The sequence below is a fragment of the Littorina saxatilis genome, linkage group LG9, assembly GCF_037325665.1.
Source record: "Littorina saxatilis isolate snail1 linkage group LG9, US_GU_Lsax_2.0, whole genome shotgun sequence".
Lineage (NCBI taxonomy): Eukaryota > Metazoa > Mollusca > Gastropoda > Littorinimorpha > Littorinidae > Littorina > Littorina saxatilis.
Genome location: NC_090253.1, coordinates 59648367 through 59672455, shown reverse-complemented (window position 1 = coordinate 59672455; position 24089 = coordinate 59648367). Strand labels below are relative to the sequence as shown.

At 44.7% G+C, this 24089-nt stretch overlaps 1 protein-coding gene and 1 long non-coding RNA gene across 3 annotated transcripts in view; both read right to left on the bottom strand.

Moving 5' to 3' along the window:
* Positions 1–12299: 12299 nt before the first annotated feature.
* On the bottom strand, positions 12300–22348 carry LOC138976648 (zinc finger protein 271-like). Of its 2 annotated transcripts, XM_070349521.1 has the most exons (3): positions 22249–22348; positions 17308–17433; positions 12300–15391 (listed from the first exon to the last, which is right to left on the bottom strand). In XM_070349521.1, the coding sequence occupies exons 2-3, from the start codon at positions 17405–17407 to the stop codon at positions 13401–13403; spliced, it is 2091 nt and encodes a 696-aa protein (XP_070205622.1). In that variant the 5' UTR covers positions 17408–17433; positions 22249–22348; the 3' UTR covers positions 12300–13400. The 2 variants fall into 2 exon arrangements, with proteins under 2 accessions (XP_070205622.1, XP_070205623.1); XM_070349522.1 differs by lacking the exon at positions 22249–22348 and having other exon boundaries at positions 17308–17788.
* The window catches only part of LOC138976650 (uncharacterized), a 37204-nt gene continuing 25414 nt past the window's right edge, over positions 12300–24089 (bottom strand). The window contains exon 2 of the long non-coding RNA XR_011459103.1: positions 12300–12408. This is a non-coding gene — a long non-coding RNA (uncharacterized lncRNA). The remainder of the gene's footprint in view (positions 12409–24089) is intronic.

The window sequence follows — 24089 nt, the reverse complement described above, 5'->3', positions numbered from 1 at the left end:
ACAGAACCCCCCTCTACCACATTGTTGGCAACCTGACGGGCCAGTGCTACAGAGATGAGATTGTCGCCCCTTTGGCCCTACCCGCTCTACACCAGATTGGTGTGCAGGCGGCTGTGTTCCAGGACGATAACGCGACACCTCACAGAGCGAGGCTGGTCAACAACTTCATCCAGCAGGCTGGTGTCACCAGGATGAACTGGCCGGCCTGCAGCCCCGATTTCAACCCCATCGAGCACCTGTGGATGAGCTAGACAGGCGAGTGAGGAACAACCACCCACCCCCAAGGAACCCGCTGCCGCAACTGCTTCAGTTCCTGCAAATCGAATGGCAGGCCATTCCTCAGGCCTTCTGCAGGAAGCTGGTAAACTCGATGCGGAACAGGACTGCAGAAGGCATCGCAAAACGCGGCGGACACACCCATTACTGAACTGTTCGGAACTTGCAAATATTGTTTTCGACTCCCACGTTGTTTCAGAGCTTGTTGACACGTAATGCGTGAATGAAATGTCACCATATTTTGAAAAAGGATCGCTGAGATAATGAATTAATCATGTTACGAATTTGATTCAATTTTGTTTGGTGGTTTGGAAGCTGTGTTTGTTTGCGTAAGTGGTCCCTAACTTTTTCCTATGAGTATATATACATCTTGTAAACTTGAAGGTTTTTGTAACTGACCAGCTGAAAATTAATTTTAGCATTTCATGAGGGGGCTGTTTGAGCCTCTGCTGGCTTTAAAACTGATAACAGCAAACAACAACAAATTGGGGGGGGGGGGGGGGCACAATGCACAAAATTCTTCCTGGGACGGGAGAAATCCCACCCCTGTAATTGTCACCCACCCACAATATTCACATACCTTAGACCCCTGTGACTTGTTTTTATTCCCCGGCTTCCGTCAAGAGGCAGTTGAAAGGAAAGCGGACACATACACATACACACTCACTCACACAGTGAGTGACACATGACCAAACATGCAAATGAAACACAAACATGGAGAAAATGCATGGTCTACTCCCTTTGCATTTGCAACTTTAATATGAAATATCATTTTACATGGCATGGGGCGGTGCTGGAGGCAGATTGGGAGAATGGTTGGTGGGTGGGTGGGTGGGGGCACTTATGACACTTATTGCCCTTGTTTGCAAAGTATGGCTTTTTTGACACAACTGATTTTTGACAACTTCAAATGGACCTATTATAAAACAAAAGGTTGCAATTACAGACCAAATCATATTCTAAGTTGGGAAGCATACTTTTTGCTCCGATTTCGTGAAAACACGTGCGCATGAAACAAAACAGGTGACCCAGATTTTTGCGGGGTGACCGTACAGCTGTGCCTTGCGCCATGACAAAACCAGGGTAAGTATAAGGTAGATTGCCAGTGAATTGAGTATGTTCAGCAAGTGTAACAGAAAGCAAGATAATAATTTTAACAGTTATAAAATGGTCAAAGCGAAAGAAAATGTCACTATTACGTCAATTACACAACACGTAAGTAGGATTACATGCAGAGTACCTTTCTGCTCATCTACTGCAATCTTTAGTCAGGATTTGTGAAAAAATATTTTTAAAAAGTCCCCGATGGGTTTTCTGTTATGACGTCAGCATCACCACCAAATATACTGCCAGTTCGTTTTTAGGACCAAATTCAAAATATCGTCAGGGCAGGGATGTAGCTCAGTCGGTAGCGCGCTGGATTTGTATCCAGTTGGCCGCTGTCAGCGTGAGTTCGTCCCCGCGTTTGGCGAGAGATTTATTTCTCAGAGTCAACTTTGTGTGCAGACTCTCCTCGGTGTCCGAACACCCCCGTGTGTATACGCAAGCACAAGACCAAGTGCGCACGAAAAAGATCCTGTAATTCATGTCAGAGTTCGGTGGGTTATAGAAACACGAAAATACCCAGCATGCTTCCTCCGAAAACGGCGTATGGCTGCCTAAATGGCGGGGTAAAAAACGGTCATACACGTAAAATTCCACTCGTGCAAAAAACACGTGTACGTGGGAGTTTGAGCCCACGAACGCAGAAGAAGAAAAAAAAAATATCGTCACCAGTAAGAAACAAATTATACATCAGAATCCCTGGCAACATATAAACATAAAACCTTATTTGTAAGTCCTTATATATGCCGGCCTTTTTCAAAGAACAAATTGTATTTATGAAACTAACCCTGGGATCCCCTGTAGAGCAATAAGCCAAAATAGATCATAACACTAAAATGACAGCATATTTCAGGGGAAAATCCCAGTTTGAAATTTTTTTTTAACCTTCACCGGATCACGCATTGGACTACACAGTCCGGATGATGTGGGTCATGTACAACCCATACTGTCCAAAGAAGGATTCAACGTAAAAAGTATGGGTCGTACACGACCCACGCCATCCGAATAGGGATAAACGTTTTGCCGCCTCTTTGCAGAGTGTGGGTCGTACACGACCCACGCCATCCGAACAAGGATAAACAACGTAAAATTCCTTACGTCATTCCATATGGGTCGTCCACGACCCACATCATCTGGACTGTGTTGTTCAAATTATGTCATCATTTATTTGTTTGTTTACAAAGATAACCTTTCAAAAGTTGGGCACTGAAAGGTCGTATGGTGATTGGAGATTACCTGAAGTCTCAATTCTTCTTCTTCTTCTTCTGCGTTCGCGGGCTGAAACTCCCATGTGCACTCGTGGTTTGCACGAGTGGAATTTTACGTGTATGACCGTTTTTACCCCGCCATGTAGGCAGCCATTAGCCGCTTTCGGAGGAAGCATGCTGGGTATTTTCGTGTTTCTATAACCCACCGAACTCTGACATGGATTACAGGATCTTTTTCGTGCGCACTTGGTCTTGTGCTTGCGTGTACACACGGGGGTGTTCGGACACCGAGGAGAGTCTGCACACAAAGTTGACTCTGAGAAATAAATCTCTCGCCGAACTCACGCTGACAGCGGCCAACTGGATACAAATCCAGCGCGCTACCGACTGAGCTACATCCCCGCCCGAAGTCTCAATTACAAACTCCAATAAAAAGACGATTTTGTCAGTCTTTGGATCATCCACGACCCACGAAGCACGGTGAAGGTTAATGTAATGTGTCACTGCCTCTCGTCAAATGATTCAAAACAACGCTGGGACTGGTGTACTTTTATTTGTCAATAGCACCGTAAAACTCGTTGTCCAAGGAATCTAGAGGCAGAGAGAGTTCCATGAGTTCAGTGGCTTTCAGTGGGAGCGACCCAGTGTCGCTTTCATGAGGTTCTCTTGAGCGAAAGAACCCAAAATGGCTTACATTTACCGCTCAGCCGGAAAACCGCGCATGAATACAGAAAACTGTTACTTGAAACAATCCACCGAAAAACCATCGAAAAATCCCGAACCACAGCTACTCATCCATCAAAGGGCAGGTACACACATCAGTAAAAAATGTCCATAAAAGGTGGCAAATTAAGAGAAAGAACCCGGAAAGATGGAACTATATCGCGTTATAACTTAGGAGTAAAAAAAGGGTTTCCCGAAAGTGGTCAAGGGGAAAGAATCCATGCAAAGTTATAAAAGTTAGTTACATTTAAGGGGTCGCTTCCCTTTAACTGCATGGCAGTTACACTCCCACCTGAATCATCTACTTTAACTTTAAGATGATTTAAAAGTCCAGGAATATCAAACAGATAATAAAAGTTCGAGTTAGAACTATCGCTAGAGAACTTAAAAAAGGCTATTCACGTTCACTGGGTTAACTACTGAATGTTCAAGCAAAAAAGCTGTCCGTAGAAAGCTTAAAAAGGATATACAAGTCCAGCGGTTTGGCTAATCATTGTTCGAAATGTTCTTTGGGAGAAGAACAATAAGTTTGTGAACTGGTCTTTCCAGGTAGGACCTCTGGCGCAGAGGTTTTCCATGTTTATCAAGTTCAGAGGTTGCCATGAGTAGTTTCACCCTTCTGACACGTCCGTCATCGCCGGGAAAGGTTTTCACAACCCTGGCTGTTTTCCAGTCTGTCCTGCAGATCCCATCTTCTTGGAGTAGGACAATGTCACCTTCCCGGATGTTGTCCTGCGTTTGTTGCCAGATGCTTCTGGTTTGCAGAGTTTGCAGGTATTCCTTCTTCCATCTGGTCCAGAAAGTGTCTGCAAGGTACTGCACTCGCCGCCATCGCTTCTTCAGGTACAGGTCTTCCTTCTCGAAGACTCCAGGAGGAGGAGGCATGACAATGCCAGGCTTCATGGTTAGGACATGGTTGGGCGTCAAGGGCAGTGGGCCGTCTGCTCTTTCAAGGTTTTCCACAGTCAATGGTCTGCTATTGACGATAGCCATCGCCTCGTACATCAGTGTTCTTAGGCAGGATGTGTCGAGTCTAGCAGCACAGTTGTCCAGAATGCCTGTAAGGACGTTGCGGATGTTGCGTATCTGTCTTTCCCAAATTCCACCCATGTGGCTGGATGATGGGGGGTTGAACTTGAATTCGCAGTCCAGCTCAAGCAATCGAAGTGCGACTGTTTTGTGGTCCAGCTTCTTCAGTTCTTCTTTTAGCTCATGTTTCGCCCCAATGAAGTTTGAGCCTTGGTCACAGCGTATCATTCGGACCTTGCCTCTGAGAGCGATGAAACATCTGAGGCCATTCAGAAATGCATCGGTTGTCATGTCATCGAGTACCTCAATGTGTACTGCTCTCATGGCCAAACATGTGATCAAAAGTCCGTATCGCTTGACTTCCTTACGGCCTTCCTTCACAGTGAAGGGTCCAAAACAGTCTATTCCACAGTAGGTGAATGGCGGAGATGGCTCTACTCTTTCCTTTGGGAGGTCAGCCATCTTTTGGCCTTTCGCCTTTCCACGATGTCTGATGCAGGCTGTGCACTTGTTGATAAGTGACGAGACAACTCTTCTGCATCCCAGGATCCAATATCCGGCAGAGCGGATTGCGTTTATTGTCAGGCTCCGACCTTGGTGGGCTGTCTTTTCATGTTGATGTGCAGTGATGAGGTGAGACACGTGGCTGTTTTTCGGCAGGATCAAGGGGTGTTTTACGCCATAGAGTTCTGAAGTCTTCTTGATTCTGCCTCCAACTCGCAGCAGGCCGTCTTCGTCAAGAAATGGGTCAAGCTGGCTGAGCGGGCTCGACTTCGACTTCAGATCACTGACGTCAAAGCTCTCTCTTTGGATACATTTGACAATGTTCTGTTCAGCTCTCTTCTTGGCTTCGACATCCGAGATCTCCTTTCCCCGTTTGCGTGCACAGCACATGACGATTCTGGCAACAGCTGTGACTGCGCGTCTGAGGCTGGAGAATCTCCTGATTCTCTCTTCAAAGGTAGTGAACTTTGCCCCTTGTGTAGTGTGGACTGTTGCGCTCTTGATTTCTTTGTCCTGAGGGTCCACTTCAATGTCTGCGTCATTTATTGTGATTTCCCTTTGCCAGAGAAAATCTGGTCCTTTTAGCCAGTTTGATGTGGACAACTCATCCACTGACAATCCACGAGAGGCATGGTCTGCTGGATTCTCTGATGTTGCAATGTAGTGCCACTGGTCAGGATTGGACCTTTGGCAAATCTGTTCCACTCTGTTCGCGACATACATGTGGAATCTTGTTGTCTTGTTTTTGATGTATCCCAAAACCACCTTTGAATCAGTCCAGAAGAAGTTAGTGATGTTTGGGTAGTCAAGTTCAGCATCCAGAAAAGCTGCCGTCTTCGCTGATAGTACAGCTGCCTGAAGTTCCAATCTTGGAACTGTTGTTGCCTTCAGTGGAGCTACTCGGGCCTTTGCCATGACAAGAGTGCAGTGTGCTTGGCCGTCGTCACTTCTCAGGCGCAAGTATGAGCACTGCCCGTAACCTTGCAGCGAGGCATCGGAGAAGTGGTGAAGTTCAACTCCGACTGGCGAGCTGATGTTCCCCAGGTAACATCTTGGGACTTTGAAGTCTGTGAGCTTTTGCAGGTCACTCATCCATTTCTCCCATTGTGGGCGGAGGTCTTCAGGGATAGGGTGGTCCCAACCAGCTCCGCCTCCACACATTTCTTGGAGAATCATCCTTCCCACTAGGACTACAGGTGCAATGAGGCCCAAGGGGTCGTAGATTGATGCTACAGTGGCCAAAATTCCACGTCGTGTCAGTGGGTTGTCTTTTGGGTTCAGCTTGAAGCAGAAGCTGTCTGATTCCATACACCACTGCAGCCCCAGGACGCTCTCAAGTGCGGTGGTACCAAGGTCCGTGTTTTTGTTGGCTTGAGCAGCACCCCCGCGCTCAGACTCTGGAACGCTGTTCACGACCTCATTGCTGTTTGAAACAATCTTGTGTAGCCTCAGACCGCCTTTTGAACAGATGAGCCTGGCCTTTTCGAGCAGATCAATGGCTGCTTCAGCTGTGGACTCTCCCTTCAGGCCATCGTCCACGTAGAAATCGTTCATGAGAAAATTTGCAGCCCTTTCTCCCAGGTGTTCGTGGTCTTTGGCAAGTCGCTTCAGTGCGAAATTGGCGCATCCAGGTGAGGACGATGCACCAAACAAGTGGACTTTCATGCGATAATCGACTGGAGCCTTGGAGAGGTCTCCATCCTCCCACCACAGAAACCGTAGATAGTCTTGGTGTCGTCTTTCCACCCGGAACTGGTGGTACATTTTCTCCACATCGCATGTGAAGGCGATGGGGCCTTGTCTGAATCTGCAAAGGACTCCCACCAGTGAGTTGACGAGGTCAGGGCCCTGAAGCAGATGATCGTTGATACAAGTCCCTTGGTATCGAGCGCTGCAGTCGAAGACTACTCTGACCTTTTCTGGCTTTTTGGGGTGGTATACTCCATGATGGGGGATATACCACTGAGTGTCGTTCATTTCATCACTTGGGACCTTCTCCGCATCCCCTCTGTCAATGATTTCCTTCATAAAGGCTGTGTAGTGTTGTAGGTACTGAGGTTTTCTTTCAAACTGCCGTTTTAGAGCCATGACTCTATGATAGGCTGCTTGTCGATTGTTGGGCAGCTTTGGCTCGCCATTTCTGAAGGGAAGTGGCATTTCATAATGTCCATCCTCTGTTTGATGAATGCCTTCTTCAAGTGTCTTCAGAAATTGTTTGTCTTCTTGGGACATCGTTTGGTCAGGTGGGCTCAGTTCCTGGAAGTCTTGCTCCATAATTTTCACGAGATCTGCCGTCGTGACCTCTTTAATGTGAGTCTTCTGCACATAGGTCACTGATCTCTCTGGGTGGTAAGCTGAGTGAGCAACTTCCCCTGTGATCACTCTATGTGAGGTTCCGATAGCATCGAAGCTTTCTGTGATGCCGCCGACGATGCTCCAACCAAGCTCTGTCTCAACTGCATATGGCTGATCATCGTCTCCAGTGACACAGTTCAATGGTGCCAGTGCTCTCGGGCAGTTATATCCAATCAACAGCCCAACGGCGCAGTCTTGTTTGGGAACCAAGACGTTCTCCAATCTGCTCAAATGTGGCCATCTGCCTGCCGTTTCTGGTGATGGAATGTGCTCATCGTCAAGCGGGATGTGATCTCTTGAGTAGGTGACAGGCAGGTGTATCGTCTTCTCCGAGTTGAAGCCTCTGACCCTCAAGTTTGAGTACTTCTGACATGCCACTGTGACGCTAGTGTCTGTCATCGTTGTCAGCTTCAAAGCAGCTGGTGTGGAGGAAGCCTGCAAGTCCCTTGCCACGGACTCCAGAACAAATGTAGAATCAGACATCGTATCTAGGAGTGCGTAGACCAGTATCTCCTGGTGTGGGTTTTCGTCTGTCGACAGAAACACTGGGACGGCCATTGACGTCAAGCTGCTCTCTGTATTTGAGAGAACCTTCCTGCATGATCCATTCTTTAGATCAGTTTGTTGAGTATCCTTCTGATCATCCCTTTTCATTTCCTTTGGAGGACGCTGGTGATTTGACGACCAGTTGTCGTCATGAAGGCTCGTAGGATGTTTCTTGCTGCACTTCTTGCAGTCACACCGTTTCGTGCAGTCCTTTGACACGTGCCCTGGTCTTAGGCACCCAAAGCACAGGCCTTCCTTTCTGACGAAATCCTTTCTTTCTGACATCTGCTTTCTCATAAAGTCTCTGCACTCATTCATTGAGTGATGTTGCCTTTTACAAAACAGGCAACTTGTCGAGGATGCAGACGTCTGGGTGTTCTCATTGTGGTTGTTGGAAACCATGTTGCCGTTCGTATTCAGGACTGTCTTCGGAGGCCGAGGTTGTTCATGATGCCTTTGGCTTTGTGGCCTTGGACCCGCTGGTAGAGGCTCAGCGGAGAGGACTGGGTCATTCACAATCTCAGATTCTTCGACAACAAATTGCGTGAATTCCTGGAACGTCGGGTATCTGGCCTTGTCTCGCTTGGTTGTTGCCGTTGTCCGATTCCATCTGTGGGCTATCCAATCTGGAAGCTTGGCTGTGATCTTTCTGATCTCACGCACGTCGTCGAGAATTTTCAGGTCAGGTACTTCGGCAGCTGCAGCTTGACACTGGAGAAGGAAGTCAGACAAGTTGCGAAGGCCCGCTTTATCCTTGTTAGCCACCTTAGGCCAGGCGTCCAGTTTGGTGCGGAAAGCTTCAGAAACGGCAAAGGGGTTGCCAAACCTCTTTTCCAGAATATCCCGAGCTTGCCTGTATGCATCGTCACTTCTGAGCATGAAAAAGCCACTGACGGCCTCCCTGGCCGGCCCACCTAGGTAGCGTTTCAAGTAGTGGATTTTGTCTGACGGTGCGATACCTCTATTCTCAATCAGTGAGGTGAATGAGAAAATCCAGTCAGGATAGTGAAGTGGATCGCCAGTGAAGATGGGTGGCTCTGGAATAGGCAATCGACTTGTGGTTATTGCCCTTGCTAGCGCATCTGCAAATTGTTCGGTAGTTTGGCTCCAAGGAGTAAACACTGGAGCATCATAGTTCAGGTTTGTTCTTTGTGCGTGAGTATCAGACTGATGCAAGGCCTGAGCTTCATGACGCAGGTTCGTTCCTTGTGAGCGATCACCAATCTGACGCAAAGCCTGAGCGTCGTGGCGCAGGTTTGTCTTTTGCGATCGGCCATCAAACTGATGCAAATCCTGAGTGTCATGGCGCAGGTTTGTCTTTTGAGCACAATCATAAGTCTGATGAGAGGCCTGTCTATGCGGCATGATGTTGTTCCAATCATCAATTTGATGCAAGGCCCGTCTGTGTGGCATAATGTCTTGTCTCTGTGGTGCAGTGTGGCTCCCTTGGCTTGATTGTGAACCACTGTTAGGCTCGTCAAGCACTTTCAGTCTTGCTTCCTCCATTTTCAACTGAGCCACAATTTTTTCTTCTTCTATTTCTCTTTTCATCTTTGCCATCGTTCTTTCTGTTTCCATTCTGCGTAGATTTTCTTCAAATTCAAGCTGTTCCAATTTTTCTTGTCTTTCTTTCTCAAGACGCTGTGACTGTAGCTTGGCTTGTAGAGCGGCAGCTTCAGCTGCGGCCAGAAGTCTCTGTGATGAAGTAGAAGAGGCCTTAGATCGCTTTGACGCATGAGAAACTACTGAGCGTACAGGATTATTCATGTGCTTTGTTGCAGTAACAATCTTGTTCATGGTTGAGACTGCCATATTTGCCACGTCGTTGAGCAAACCATCAGTGCTTTCTTCACCATCATCCAATTCATTTATCTTCTCAGCAGTTTCTCTCAGTAGGCTGATTCGGGATGTAATCGCTTGGCGCCTTGAAATCATATCTTCACAGTCCACAGTGCTCTGTTGTAGCAGACTGTCAGTGTCAGTAAGAAAGTCCAGCAACCCACAATGTTCAGAGTGAAAGGCTTGTAAAAGTAGTTCTTTCTTGTAGCTTCTGCCCTTTTCTGTCAGTTTTTGTTCCCTTGCAGAACGTCTGACGCTTTCTGAGTTCTCTTGTCCTTCGTTCATTTCAAGAGGGTTCAGATTTTCCTTTTCCATAATTTTGCCAGTCGATGTCTTCCAAGTTCTGGCCGGTTGTTGACCTATGTCGAAGGTCAATGGTTGAAAGGTCGCCTTTCTCTTCAGGCGCGTTTTCCTTTACTCTGGTAGCGAGTTCGTTTTACTCTGGGAACGAGTTTTACTGTCACTGCCTCTCGTCAAATGATTCAAAACAACGCTGGGACTGGTGTACTTTTATTTGTCAATAGCACCGTAAAACTCGTTGTCCAAGGAATCTAGAGGCAGAGAGAGTTCCATGAGTTCAGTGGCTTTCAGTGGGAGCGACCCAGTGTCGCTTTCATGAGGTTCTCTTGAGCGAAAGAACCCAAAATGGCTTACATTTACCGCTCAGCCGGAAAACCGCGCATGAATACAGAAAACTGTTACTTGAAACAATCCACCGAAAAACCATCGAAAAATCCCGAACCACAGCTACTCATCCATCAAAGGGCAGGTACACACATCAGTAAAAAATGTCCATAAAAGGTGGCAAATTAAGAGAAAGAACCCGGAAAGATGGAACTATATCGCGTTATAACTTAGGAGTAAAAAAAGGGTTTCCCGAAAGTGGTCAAGGGGAAAGAATCCATGCAAAGTTATAAAAGTTAGTTACATTTAAGGGGTCGCTTCCCTTTAACTGCATGGCAGTTACATAATGAATGTAACAAGAACAAAATTATATTCTCTGTAATTGTTGGTTACTACTAGACCACTGGACCAAACAAACCATACCCGTCAATCTAAAAATATAACGCGAAGCTGTCTTTTCTTCAGTTGGTGTGACTGAATTTGGACAAGTTTTTGGAGCCCTGATGTCTCATGCGGTGGTTGTCAAATGAGAATAGGAAAAACGGACTACCGTTTCATCATTCCATTGTGTAACTGTAAGTTGAAAAAACTGTCTTCTTTCCTTTAATACCCAAAACATTTCTGCGCTGTTCATTTTACAGTTACTACATGTACCAACAAAATACTAATTCTCAATAATTTGTAGACAACCTGTATTACATTAAGCTGTAACTGAAAATGTATCAGGGGCAGACAGAATCTATCAGTATCATCACATATATTGCAATCCCATCTTCTGTGTGAGTCAACATGTGGTCCCCCAAATGATTTCTTTTCACAGAATTCAGCTGTTTACAGGTAAACACAAAGTCTATACTCTGTTGTGTCAAAAGATCAAGGTGCTTGAAAGTAGCATCACACAGTGTGCATTTACAAGGTTGTTGCACTGCATGGGTCACCATGTGTTGCTTCAATTCACTTGGAAGACTGAACTCGGCATCACACACTTTACATTAGGTAATGCAGTCTGTTACTGGCATGTGTTGACATGGGATTCTTTACATCACTGGTCTATGGTGAGGCAGGGTCACATTGTGCAGATATGTGTGGTGTCTCTCCATCATGTGCTAACATGTGCTCTCCCAGGTAGTGAAACTGAAAGCTTCAACACACTCTGAACAGCAATGTTGTTCTTTTTCTTCAGGCTTTGACAATAGACTGTTAGAGGAACCCCACTTGGTGTACACTAGTTCTTGTAGCAGTGACACAGAGGGCGTCTGTTCAGTGACTTGTGAAGTGGAATTCATCCCTTGGCCTACTTCTGAGCAGAAAAAGACAGGACAATCTGACTCGCAGTCTTCATCAGAAGCAGTCATTGCAGGCTCTGTCTTAACAGTGACAACACACCCACTGAAACCCACTTCAGACATGTGTTGACCTCAGTGGCAGGACTGTTTGGCTTGCTGTTTACACTACACTACTCAATTCAGTGGCTGAGGGGGGATCACTCAGTTAAGGATGTCGTACACTTGCATGTCAATATCTGGCTCTAATTTGACAACAACAGCCCAATTGTATTCAGTAGAACTCACTTCATTCTGACATGTGTTGACCTCGGCGGCAGGACTGTCTAGATTGCTGTTTGAGCTAGATGTGCTGGATTCAACAGAGGGGTCCACCTACGCAAGCATCTCATCGTGTCTGCCTCTAAGTCTGTCACCACTGACTTACGCATTTGAATGAACCAGTCCCTGACATCGTACCGGAGCACCAAATCATCTGACTCACAGACAAGTACCTGCATGCGACCATAACACCGTTTGTCTAAGACTTTACTTTATTTGGTGTTTAACGTCGTTTTCAACCACGAAGGTTATATTCTTTCTTTCTTTATTTGGTGTTTAACGTCGTTTTCAACGAAGGTTATATCGCGACGGGGAAAGGGGGGAGATGGAATAGAGGCACTTGTCAATTGTTTCTTGTTCACAAAAGCACTAATCAAAAATTTGCTCCAGGGGCTTGCAACGTAGTACAATATATTACCTTACTGGGAGAATGCAAGTTTCCAGTACAAAGGACTTAACATTTCTTATATACTGCTTGAGTAAAATCTTTACAAAAATTGACTATATTCTATACAAGAAACACTTAACAAGGGTAAAAGGAGAAACAGAATCCGTTAGTCGCCTCTTACGACATGCTGGGGAGCATCGGGTAAATTCTTTCTCGTCCCAACCAATATATGGGACTCCCCCTTACCCCGCGGGGGGTTTGTCTAAGACTAAGTTGAGAATGCGTTGGTTTCTCAGAGTGTCTTTCAGGTTTTCTCGGTGCCTTTTGTCTTTGACCTGTCCTACCCTATCGTAGATATCATCCAAGGAAAATCCTGCTTTCTCAGCTCTGTCTTCAAGAGCACGCTCCATCTCCTCCTCGTCTTGTCCCCCTTCAGTGCCTCCCCCTTCGCCTTGAGTCACTCCCACAGCCTCCCCTTTGTTTCAATTCCGTCAGCGTCTGTGTAAACATCATGATCACTACCAGTGTCAGAGTTTGCACTCGACTGGTCCGGCGAAACTACACACTTGTCAACTGGTGGCACACATTTCAGGTTAGTTGCAAGGGGAGAGTGATCTGCATGAATTTCACGTGCTGAATCGTCACGCGCGTGTAATGGTGACAGAAATGGAATGTGGGTTTGTTGACATTCAATATCATACACATTATCTTCTTTGACAGGTTATTTCTTTTCAGGGGTAGGCGAGAAAAGGGGGTTTGTTGAAACGGTCCAGCACTTGCCTGATGTTGAGGATGTTGTGGCTGTTGTTTTCTGATGTAAGCGTAGGTTTTAGCTCTGTTTGCGTCTCTACGTAGCTGGCTTGATGGCTTGCGACAAAACCGTTGTACTGTACTGTCAGTGGTGATGGCGGGCGGTGTGTTGAAACCGTTGTACTGTACTGTCAGTGGTAATGGCAGGCGGTGTGTTGAAACCGTTGTACTGTACTGTCCGTGGTAATGGCGGGCGGTGTGTTGAAACCAGTCAGGCGAAAGACAACGACGGTCTTGCTCCCCTCTGCTGACACCTTCCACGAAATGAGCTGATTTTTGACGAGCAGGGCTTCTAGTGTTGCATTCACTGCTGTTGGAAGTCCAACAACAGACATGGTTTTAGAGTAATGATGGATTTTAACAAATCACTCAGTTTAGGATGTCGTACACTTACATGTCAACAGTTGGCTCTAATTTGACAACAACAGCCCAATTGCATTCAGTAGAACTCACTTCATTCTGACATGTGTTGACCTCGGTTGCAGGACTGTCTAGGTTGCTGTTTGAGCTAGATGTGCTGGATTCAACACCAACACTCACTTCAGTCGCTGAGGGGCGATCACTCAGTTTAGGATGTCCTACTTGTATATGTCGTGCCAAAAAATCATGCCGCAAAAAGCTAGCATCACAGTGTTGGCATTCATACGGTCTTTGGCCTGTGTGGGACAACAGGTGTCGCTTCAAATGTTGGGGCAGACTGAAAGCCTCATCACACTTTGCACAGGCGTGAGCTTTTTCTCCTGTGTGTTTAAACATGTGTTCCCTCAAATGGTGGGATTGCTTGTAGGCAGCAGGACACAGGTGACAAGTGTACGGTTTTTCAAGGGTCCTGTCTATGGTCCTAACGCTGTCAGAAACAGCTACAATCCATTCAGCTGCTGATGAGTACCCATAGAGTGTAGGGTGTCCCTTCCGTAAATGTAGTGTCAAAGTCCTTGGTTGCATAAAAGTGGCATCACAGTGAGGGCATTTATGAGGTCTTTGCCCTGAGTGGATCCGCATGTGTTGCTTCAGATATTGGGGCAGACGAAATGTGTCGTCACATTTTTCACATGCATAATATTTCTCTCTTGTGTGTTTTAACATGTGCTCCCTCAAGTGACCAGGTCGCTTGTAAGTAGCAGGATACAATGGACAAGCATGTGGCCTTTCAGGGTTCTTATCACTTGTCCTCAGGTCTTCAACACTTAGTTCACATGCAGAAGGGTATTCATTGTGTTCCGATTCTCCCGGTTTCCATGTTCCCCATCCTTCCTTTCCCTCTGAATTGGGTGCAGGCAAACATTTCCCAGTCCAGGTTGTGTCATGGCTGAAATCATGGAGCAAACCAGGCTGATCTTCCCTTGCCTCTGTCTTCACCACGATATCACTGTGATCGTTGGCAACAGCAGTACACAGATGAGAAGAGTATGGCTTTTCAAGGGTCCTATCGATCGTCCTAACGCTGTCAGCAACAGCTACGTTCCATTCAGCTGCTGATGAGTCTTTATAGAGTGTAGGGTGTCCCTTCCGTAAATGTAGTGTCAAAGCCCCTGGCTGCATGAAAGAGGCATCACAGCGAGGGCATTTATAAGGTCTTTGCCTTGAGTGGATCCGCATGTGTGACTTCAGATGTTGGAGCATGCTGAATTTGTCATCACACTTTGCACAGGCATGATCTTTTTCTCCTGTGTGTTTAAACATGTGTTCCTTCAAATTACAGGAGTTTTTGTAGGCAGCAGAACACAGGTGACAAGTGTATGGTTTTTCAAGGGTCCTATTGATGGTCCTAATGCTGTTAGCAACAGCTAAATACCTATCAGCTGCTGAAGAAGATTTATAGAGTGTGGGATGTCCCTTCCGTAAATGTTGTGTCAAAGTCCTTGGCTGCATGAAAGAGCCATCACAGTGAGGGCATTTATAAGGTCTTTGCCCTGAGTGGATCCGCATGTGATGCCTCAAAAGATTGGGCAGGCTAAATTTGTCATCACATTTTTCACAGGCATGAAGTTTCTCTCCTGTGTGTTTGAACATGTGTTCCTTCAAATTCGTGGAGTTCTTGTAAGTAGCAGGACACAATGGACAAGCATGTGGCCTTCCAGGGTTCTTATCACTTGTCCTCAGGTCTTCAACACTTAGTTCGGGTGCTGAAGGGTATTCATTGTGTTCCGATTCTCCCGGTTTCCGGGTTCCCCATCCTTCCTTTCCCTCTGAATTGGGTGCAGGCAAACATTTCCCAGTCCAGCTTGTCTCATGGCTGAAATCATGGAGCAAACCAGGCTGATCTTCCCCTGCCTCTGTCTTCACCACGATATCACTGTGACCGTTGGCAACAGCATCTCCTTCTGCCGTGTGCTGGGTCCAGGCAGGGACTGCTCTGTCTGCTCTGACATCTTTGATGACTGAAAAATAAATGATCCATGCTTATGAGTATTGTCTACACTGTGTTCATTTAACTGACAATACTAACAGAAAAGCAAACTACAGACAATTAACAGAAAAGTAAACTACAAACAGAAAATTAAGAGAAAAGCAAACTGCAAAGAGAAAATTAAGAGAAAAGCAAACTACAAAGAGACAAGTAAGAGAAAAGCAAACTACAAAGAGATATCAAATTGAAAATTTCTGCTGGCACTTAATTTCTATGCAGTCCTCGCCGGTTCACACAAAACAGAACATGATGTCCCTGAAATGCAAGCTTGCATAAAAATTAAGATGCAAAAGGATCTTCAGACGCACAGTTATCATGAAATCATTCAAGCAGTCTCAACTCAAGGAGTACTGATAGTGATACAACAAACAAGTTTGTGCTCTGTACACATAAATACAAAATAACACCTCACATTTAAACCCCAAGAACCCACACTCTAGTCTATGTCATATTATATCTTCATGTGAATTCTCGTGCTTCCTAAACTGTCATGCTCAAGGGACAGAACCTAACCAAGGAATGCAGTGAAATGGAACTTGACAGGTATGTGGGGTGCCTTTCTGAGGCTTGTTTTGGGTCAAAATTTGCCCATTTTTTGTGGTATCATTAAAAAATGTACCCATCCATGCTTACTTGCCTGTCATGGAGCTACAAAAAAAAGGGAGTTTAGAGCCATGATGTAACAAAATCTCGCAAAGGATCCTTATGTTTCTCACACTTACTGCACATTGTGTAAATCTTTTGGGACTAATGAATCTTCCAAAGCGAGTACTTACCACTGGTAGTGGTACAATGTGAATGATTGCAAATCGGGTACACAGATCTCCAAAAATGACAACCACCCAGACTAACAATTGAATGCTGTTACTGCAACAAGCGTTGCTGCTGTTGAAAATTTGACGTGAGATGATGCCCAATCACAGACACGGATGTAAAGGACACATAGAAAATTGAAACGGCACCCTAAATCAGACAAGAAGGGCAAAGCCCATACGACTCACATGCTTTACACATTTTTCCTACCAAAATACATGTGACCTTGACCCAAGGTCAAGGTCATCCAAGGTCAAGGTCATCCAAGGTCATGCAACACAAAGCTGTTAATTCAAGACATAGGAAGTACAATGGTGCTTATTGGCTCTTTCTACCATGAGATATGGTCACTTTTAGTGGTTCACTACCTTATTTTGGTCACATTTCATAAGGGTCAAAGTGACCTTGACCTTGATCATATGTGACCAAATGTGTCTCATGATGAAAGCATAACATGTGCCCCACATAATGTTTAAGTTTGAAACAGTTATCTTCCATAGTTCAGGGTCAAGGTCACTTCAAAATATGTATACAATCCAACTTTGAAGAGCTCCTGTGACCTTGACCTTGAAGCAAGGTAAACCAAACTGGTATCAAAAGATGGGGCTTACTTTGCCCTTTATATCATATATAGGTGAGGTATTGAATCTCAAAAACTTCAGAGAAAATGTGAAAAATGTGAAAAATAGCTGTTTTTTAGGCAACATTTATGGCCCCTGCGACCTTGACCTTGAAGCAAGGTCAAGATGCTATGTATGTTTTTTGGGGCCTTGTCATCATACACCATCTTGCCAAATTTGGTACTGATAGACTGAATAGTGTCCAAGAAATATCCAACGTTAAAGTTTTCCGGACGGACGGACGACTCGGGTGAGTACATAGACTCACTTTTGCTTCGCATGTGAGTCAATAAAATTGAATGCAATGCATTTCACAGCAATAGCTTCATTTGCCGATTACCCATGGCCTGATCGCTTATCATTTGAAGTGACAAGCTATTATAGCGCAGTAGCGTAATGTATAGCTCTTCACAGGGAAGGATGCTTGAAAAGGCAAAACCACACAATCCCTCACCTCCTGTACAAAGGTCAGTCAGATACAGAGGTACAGGTTCCTCAGCAATGTTGATCTCAACCTTGACCTCTGTGTACACTGCTTTGTCGGCTTCCTCCATCCTTTCACGTCACCACTGTCATGTCACTGCAAGGGGAGAGGAGTAACAATCAAAATCTAAAGGAATATAATTATAAAAGTATCAACGCCTGTCACCGAGACAATACGCACTCTGTGGTATTACAGACGGAAGCAAACACTGTATACCTAATTAATAATTTTCATGAAAAGTATCTTTTTATTATTTATTTATTTTGTTTAACTTGTTTGCTCATTTTTAATTCAAATACAGCAGATGTATATATACATATATAATATATAACCTCCAATAAAGACCCCTCCTAAAAACACCCCACTCCGCTTGCCGACCGATTTTCTCGGCATGGACGACAGTTACACTGTAACTAACCTCCAAATGGTGACACCCTTCTTTTTTCCGACGCCCGACCTTTCTTTCTTTATTTGGTGTTTAACGTCGTTTTCAACCACGAAGGTTATATCGCGACGGGGAAAGGGGGGGAGATGGGATAGAGCCACTTGTTAATTGTTTCTTGTTCACAAAAGCACTAATCAAAAAATTGCTCCAGGGGCTTGCAACGTAGTACAATATATAACCTTACTGGGAGAAAGCAAGTTTCCAGTACAGAAAACTTAACATTTCTTACATACTGCTTGACTAAAATCTTTACAAACATTGACTATATTCTATACAAGAAACACTTAACAAGGGTAAAAGGAGAAACAGAATCCTTAAGTCGCCTCTTACGACATGCTGGGGAGCATACGCCCGACCTACCAACAAAGGGTCAATAACAACTTAGATCTCCTTACTAGTGAGTGTCAAAGGTCGTAATTACCCAGCACACCCAGGATGCGCCCCTCTTAAGTCATGCAGAATATCACGAAAAGGTGTGGTATTCGGAAGTCAGTAGTGCTTGCAAATCTAGTGGCCAACGGCTGTCCCCACCTCACCTTTTACTTTCACATTTGATGGACCGCCCGCAGGGGAGGGTGGGTGGAGTTAGAGAGGGGTGGGAATTTGAACAACTCAATAATGAAAGAATGGATGCTGCTCTGCTTGCAGACCCCCTAGCAAAACAATGTTTAATCAGCCCTGAAAGTCCAACAAATGGTGCACTCGGCCTTCGGCTAGTGCTTCTGAAAATGTACTAGCCAGAGAGCAAACTGTTCTAGCCAAACCAACAATTTGTTTCAGCAGCTTTACTCGCATTTGGCAAGTAGATGAACATTTCCACTCGCCAGTTACATGTTTCTACTCGCCAAGGAGAGTAAAATACTCGCTACTTTCAGGCCTGTTAATTCAGTAACACACCTGCGTATGTTAGACATTTCAGTGACGACTACTGGAAAAAGTGGCCTGCTGTTTTACAGGTCGTGCATCAGAAAACATTTACTGCAGCGCGAAAGAAAAACTGGTGCAGGGGCTCACATCCACGTCGGACATACACGGATATTTTTTCCAAATGTCCTATACTTTTTTTCATGCAAGAGGACATAATTGTGTCCTATTGTTTTTGTCACAAAGTGGTCATTGTCCGATTATGCTTTTATCTTATCTGGACATTGACAGTACTTTCCAATTTACAGTAGTTTGATTTGCTATTTTATCAATGTTTTGCGAAACGATGTGTCTCTCCAAGCAGACGAACCTTGGAGAGAGGTTATGTGCTTTTTATAGAGAAGAGCTTCCAAGAGTCGCAACGCTGAATGCTCCAAGCCGGTTGACATTTGCCTCCCTTTGCGGGGTTTTTTCTCCGAAAAAGTAACATGACGCTAAAACGAAAATTGGGGCCAAAATAATGCCAGAAGCGTTTGTCCTTCAAATCTCTGCCCTCATCAGCAGCTAGTACCACTGAAACTGAGCTCCCTCAGGCCTCTGAGCAGCCAAGAAAATTATTTTATTTGTTCTGTTACCTTTGTGACAAGAAACTAGTCAAGTTTAATTAAATGTACGTTTTGTTGCGAAAAAAAAGTCCTATTGATGTATTTTTGTTCAGGACAAATGTCCTATCACTTTTGCATTGTCCACGACATTTGTCCTATGCCACCTCTCATGGATGTGAGCCCCTGCTGGTGTTCAATGCGGGCGCTGTGAGCGACACACAAATTCCTCCGCTAAGCTAATAATCAACGCCTGTTTCGTCTGTCAAATTCGATCGCCATCTTGAAACCGCTAACAACTTAAGGCAAAGAAAGTAACCAGCGTTCGCGCAAAGAAACGCAGGGCAGGCATACACCTACCGGTGTGCTTCATAGCCACATGAGCTCCCCAATAAAGGCTACTTCATAGCTATACTCGCCAAATCTCGAGGCTAGGAAAGTGTTACGGGTCCCAGGCCGGAAAACAAACCTAACATAACATAACATAAGCCGCCTGATAGGCTTTTCAGCCTTTTGCATGCTATATATTTCAACTAGTGATTCGAAATATCGTTCTTTTTATTTATGCGCTGCGTACGTTCTAGCACGATCTCAATTGAGTTTTGTTTGTTTGTTTGTTAGCTTAATGCCCAGCCGACCACAAAGGGCCATATCAGGGCGGTGCTGCTTTGACATATAATGTGCGCCACACACAAGACAGAAGTCGTAGCACAGGCTTCATGTCTCACCCAGTCACATTATTCTGACACCGGACCAACCAGTCCTAGCACTAACCCCATAATGCCAGACGCCAGGCGGAGCAGCCACTAGATTGCTAATTTTAAAGTCTTAGGTATGACCCGGCTGGGGTTCGAACCCACGACCTCCCGATCACGGGGCGGACGCCTTACCACTAGGCCAACCGTGCCGGTCTCAATTGAGTTAAGTTTGTAGAGAACACAAATTGTCTACAGTGCTTGTCATGTAAGTTTTTTAACGTGTTTAGTGTTCCTGCTGACACAATGTTGGGTGGCAAATTGTTCCAGTTATTTACTACACGATTAGTGAAGAAGTTTGCATACAGGTTAGTTTTAACATTTTTTTGTTTGGTGTTAATTTAAAATCATGACCTCTTGTGCTTGAACCCTGTAATCTTGAACTTTAGCGTGTTAAATTCATAGCTCAGAATCCAGTGACATTCTTTACTTATATTTGATACAAGTCCATGTAAGCAAGCCAAAGAACATTTGTCGTGAAATTAATTGACGGATTGAGCTCCAAACTGCAGCATAATTAATTAACCTGGTTTTTCAATCGACAAAAATGCACCGAAAATGGCGTACGTTGTCAACCATGGGACATCATTTACACGAAAGAGTTGTCTCCCTTGTCCGCCCACCGGCACGGTTGGCCTAGTGGTAAGGCGTCCGCCCTGTGATCAGGAGGTCGTGGGTTCAAACCCCGGCCGGATCATACCTAAGACTTTAAAATTGGCAATCTAGTGGCTGCTTCGCCTGGCGTCTGGCATTATGGGGTTAGTGCTAGGACTGGTTGGTCCGGTGTCAGAATAATGTGACTGGGTGAGACATGAACTGATGAAGCCTGTGCTGCGACTTCTGTCTTGTGTGTGGCGCACGTTATATGTCAAAGCAGCACCGCCCTGATATGGCCCTTCGTGGTCGGCTGGGCGTTAAGCAAACAAACAAACAAACAAACCTTGTCCGCTCAAACGGATTGTTCCTTCTTTGACCCATGTAAACGAAATGGATTCGTACAGTTCATTCCGTAACTTCAAAGGGATCTAAAATGACTTGTTATGATTACAGTGCAGGTTCTACACATTTGGAGCATGTCTATGTTCCCCCAGGTCTATGTTCCTCCAGTCATACCATGTGTCATGTCATGTCATGCCATATGTCATTTATGTCAGGTCATGTGTCATGCCATATGTCATTTCACGTCATGCCACACGTGTCTTGTCACGTGTCATGTTCAGCCCGTAAAACTCGGATGTTGTTTTCCACACCGTCCGCCAATTCGACAATATATATTGGTAGTCAACTTTGCTCTACAATTCTTGTTCGAGCAGCGCCAATGAGTATTATCAGCTCTGTTCTGGTGTTTATGAAAACGGAAGCTTCTGAAAATCAAAATATTCCCCCCTCTGTCACCTCTTACTTGTAAGACGCGCTTCATCCATTTTAAACAGAGAAATCTGCTTGCTTGCCGTTTGGCAATAAGTGGAAGTGCCAAGCTTCAGATTGACTGTCTTGGGCTTCTAGCCCTTATAACCTGAATTTCTTTATAAGTAAGGCTCTCTATAATGTACTGGCAGAGAGAGTAGTCAGCTCCTTCCACTGAAAACCCAAGCTTTGTCAGTAGGCTAGCTACCAACAAACAGGCCAAGAGAGAGGCTGAATAAAAGAATAGATCCGTTGTGTATTGCAACGGAATGCAGCAACTTCTGTAGGCGCCCTGTAGGCCTACCGCTTTTTGGAAAATGACCGGCAGTTTGGAGACATTGTTGGCGGGAAAAGTACACACTCCACACAGAGTTTCCTCCATTTCAGATTTTTAGAAATTTCGAAGTTCCCCCAGGACAGAAATGTCATTTGCCATGTCATATGACATGACATGACACGACATATGACGTAACATATTAGACCTGGGGGAACATAGACATGGGGGAACATCGGGTGCCTCCCCTATTTGGAGACTTAAATGCCTCTGAATTATAGATGATCTATGAATTTAACACGCTAAAGTTCAAGATTACCTCGAACCCTCATGTAACAGGAGTAGTGAATTAGTAGCGCGTACATCATAAAGATTATGTAATATTTATTTTATAGGTCTCGATCATATCGCCTCGCAACCTCCTGTACTCTACTCTCTAGACCTGGAGCGACAGCCTTTGTACCAAATCTCTGCGTACTTTCGTTGTCAATGTGAGTTGATGCCGAACGTTTTCAGTTCAAGTTACCAGCCTTCTGAAGGCAATATCCTTTGCACATAACCTACCTTTACACTGTGTGATAAAATCAGCAATTTATGAACCACCAAATGGTATTTGACAGAGAACGGAAATCGTCTGGTCTGCAGAAACGAAAGCCAGTGAGAGTAGCATCCCGTTTCTCATTCATCTTATCGCCTGAAAGTGTCGAAATAACACGCATGGTAAGGGAACTATTGTTTTGAAACAAGACGGTTTCTCATAATCAGCGCTGGGTAATAAGTTTGTTTTCCACGTTAAAGTTTGTGTCAAAATCTCATGCAACATATGGAACTTGTTACGTTTGTAGCTGTTATGACTCTTGTTTCAAATTTAACAAGGGGATTGAGCGACTTTGAGAATTAGGGTTTGTGCGAAAATTGCTTTGTCACGTTTCATGTATTCACTGCAAAACACACACACACATTTACACACACACAAACACACTGATTTTCTAGCCACCAGTGATGTTCAGCTTAATTGCAGTCACCCACCCACCATATTCACATACCTTAAGGCCCCTTTGACTAGTTTGTATTCCCTTCCATCAAGAGGCAGTTGAAAGGAAAGCGGACACATACACATACACACTCACTCACAGTCAGTGACACATGAACACACATGCAAATGAAACACAAACATGGAGAAAATACATGGTCTACTTTTGCAACTTTAATACCAAATATCATTTTACCATTTTAATTAAAGAATATGGAGGATATGGCATGGGGCGGTGCTGAAGGCAGATTAGGAGAATGTTTGGTGGGTGGGTGGGGGGGCACTTATGACACTTATTGCCCTTGTTTGCAAAATATTGCTTTTTTGACAACTTCAAATGGACCTATTATAAGACAAAAGGTTGCAATTACAGACCAAGACATCCTTCCAAGTTGGGAAGCAAACTTTTTGCTCCGATTTTGTGAAAACACGTGCGCATGAAACAAAACAGGAGGAAGGTGACCCAGATTTTTGAAAAAAAATTACCACGGGTGACTGTACTGTGCCTTGCACCATGACAAAACCAGGATATTAGGGCGATTGCCAGTGAATTGAGTATGTTCAGCAAGTGTAACAGAATGCAGAGTACCTTTCTGCTCATCCACTGCAATCTTTAGAGTCAGGATTGTGAACAAATATTAAAAGAAAGTTCCCGATGGGTTTTCTGTTATGACGTCAGCATCACCACCAAATATACTGCCAGTTCAATATAGGACCAAGTTCAAAATATCGTCACCAGTAAGAAGCACATTATACATCAGAATTCCTGGCAAAATATAAACATAAAACCTTATTTGTAAGCCCTTATATGCCGATCTTTTTTAAAGAACAAATTGTATATATGAAACTAACCGGGATCCCCTGTAGAGCAATAAGCCAAAATAGATTATAACACTAAAATGCATGACAGCATATTTCACGGGAAAATCCCAGTTTGAAACTTTTTTTAACCTTCACCAGATCACGCGTTGGACTACACAGTCCAGAAGATGTGGATTGTGTACGGCCCATACTTTCCAAAGAAGGATTCAACGTAAAAGGTATGGGTCGTACACGACCCACGCCATCCGAATAGGGATAAATGTTTTGCCGCCTCTTTGCAGAGTATGGGTCGTACACGACCCACGCCATCTGAATAAGGATAAACAACGTAAAATTCCTTACGTCATTCCATATGGGCCGTCCACATCATCCGGACTGTGTAGTTTAAATTACGTCATCGTTTATTTGTTTGTTTACAAAGATAATCTTTCAAAAGTTGGGCACTGGGAAGGTCGTATGGTGATTGGAGATTACCTGAAGTCTCAATTAAAAACTCCAAATAGTTTGAAAGATAAAGACGATTTTGCGAGTCTCTGGATCATCCACGACC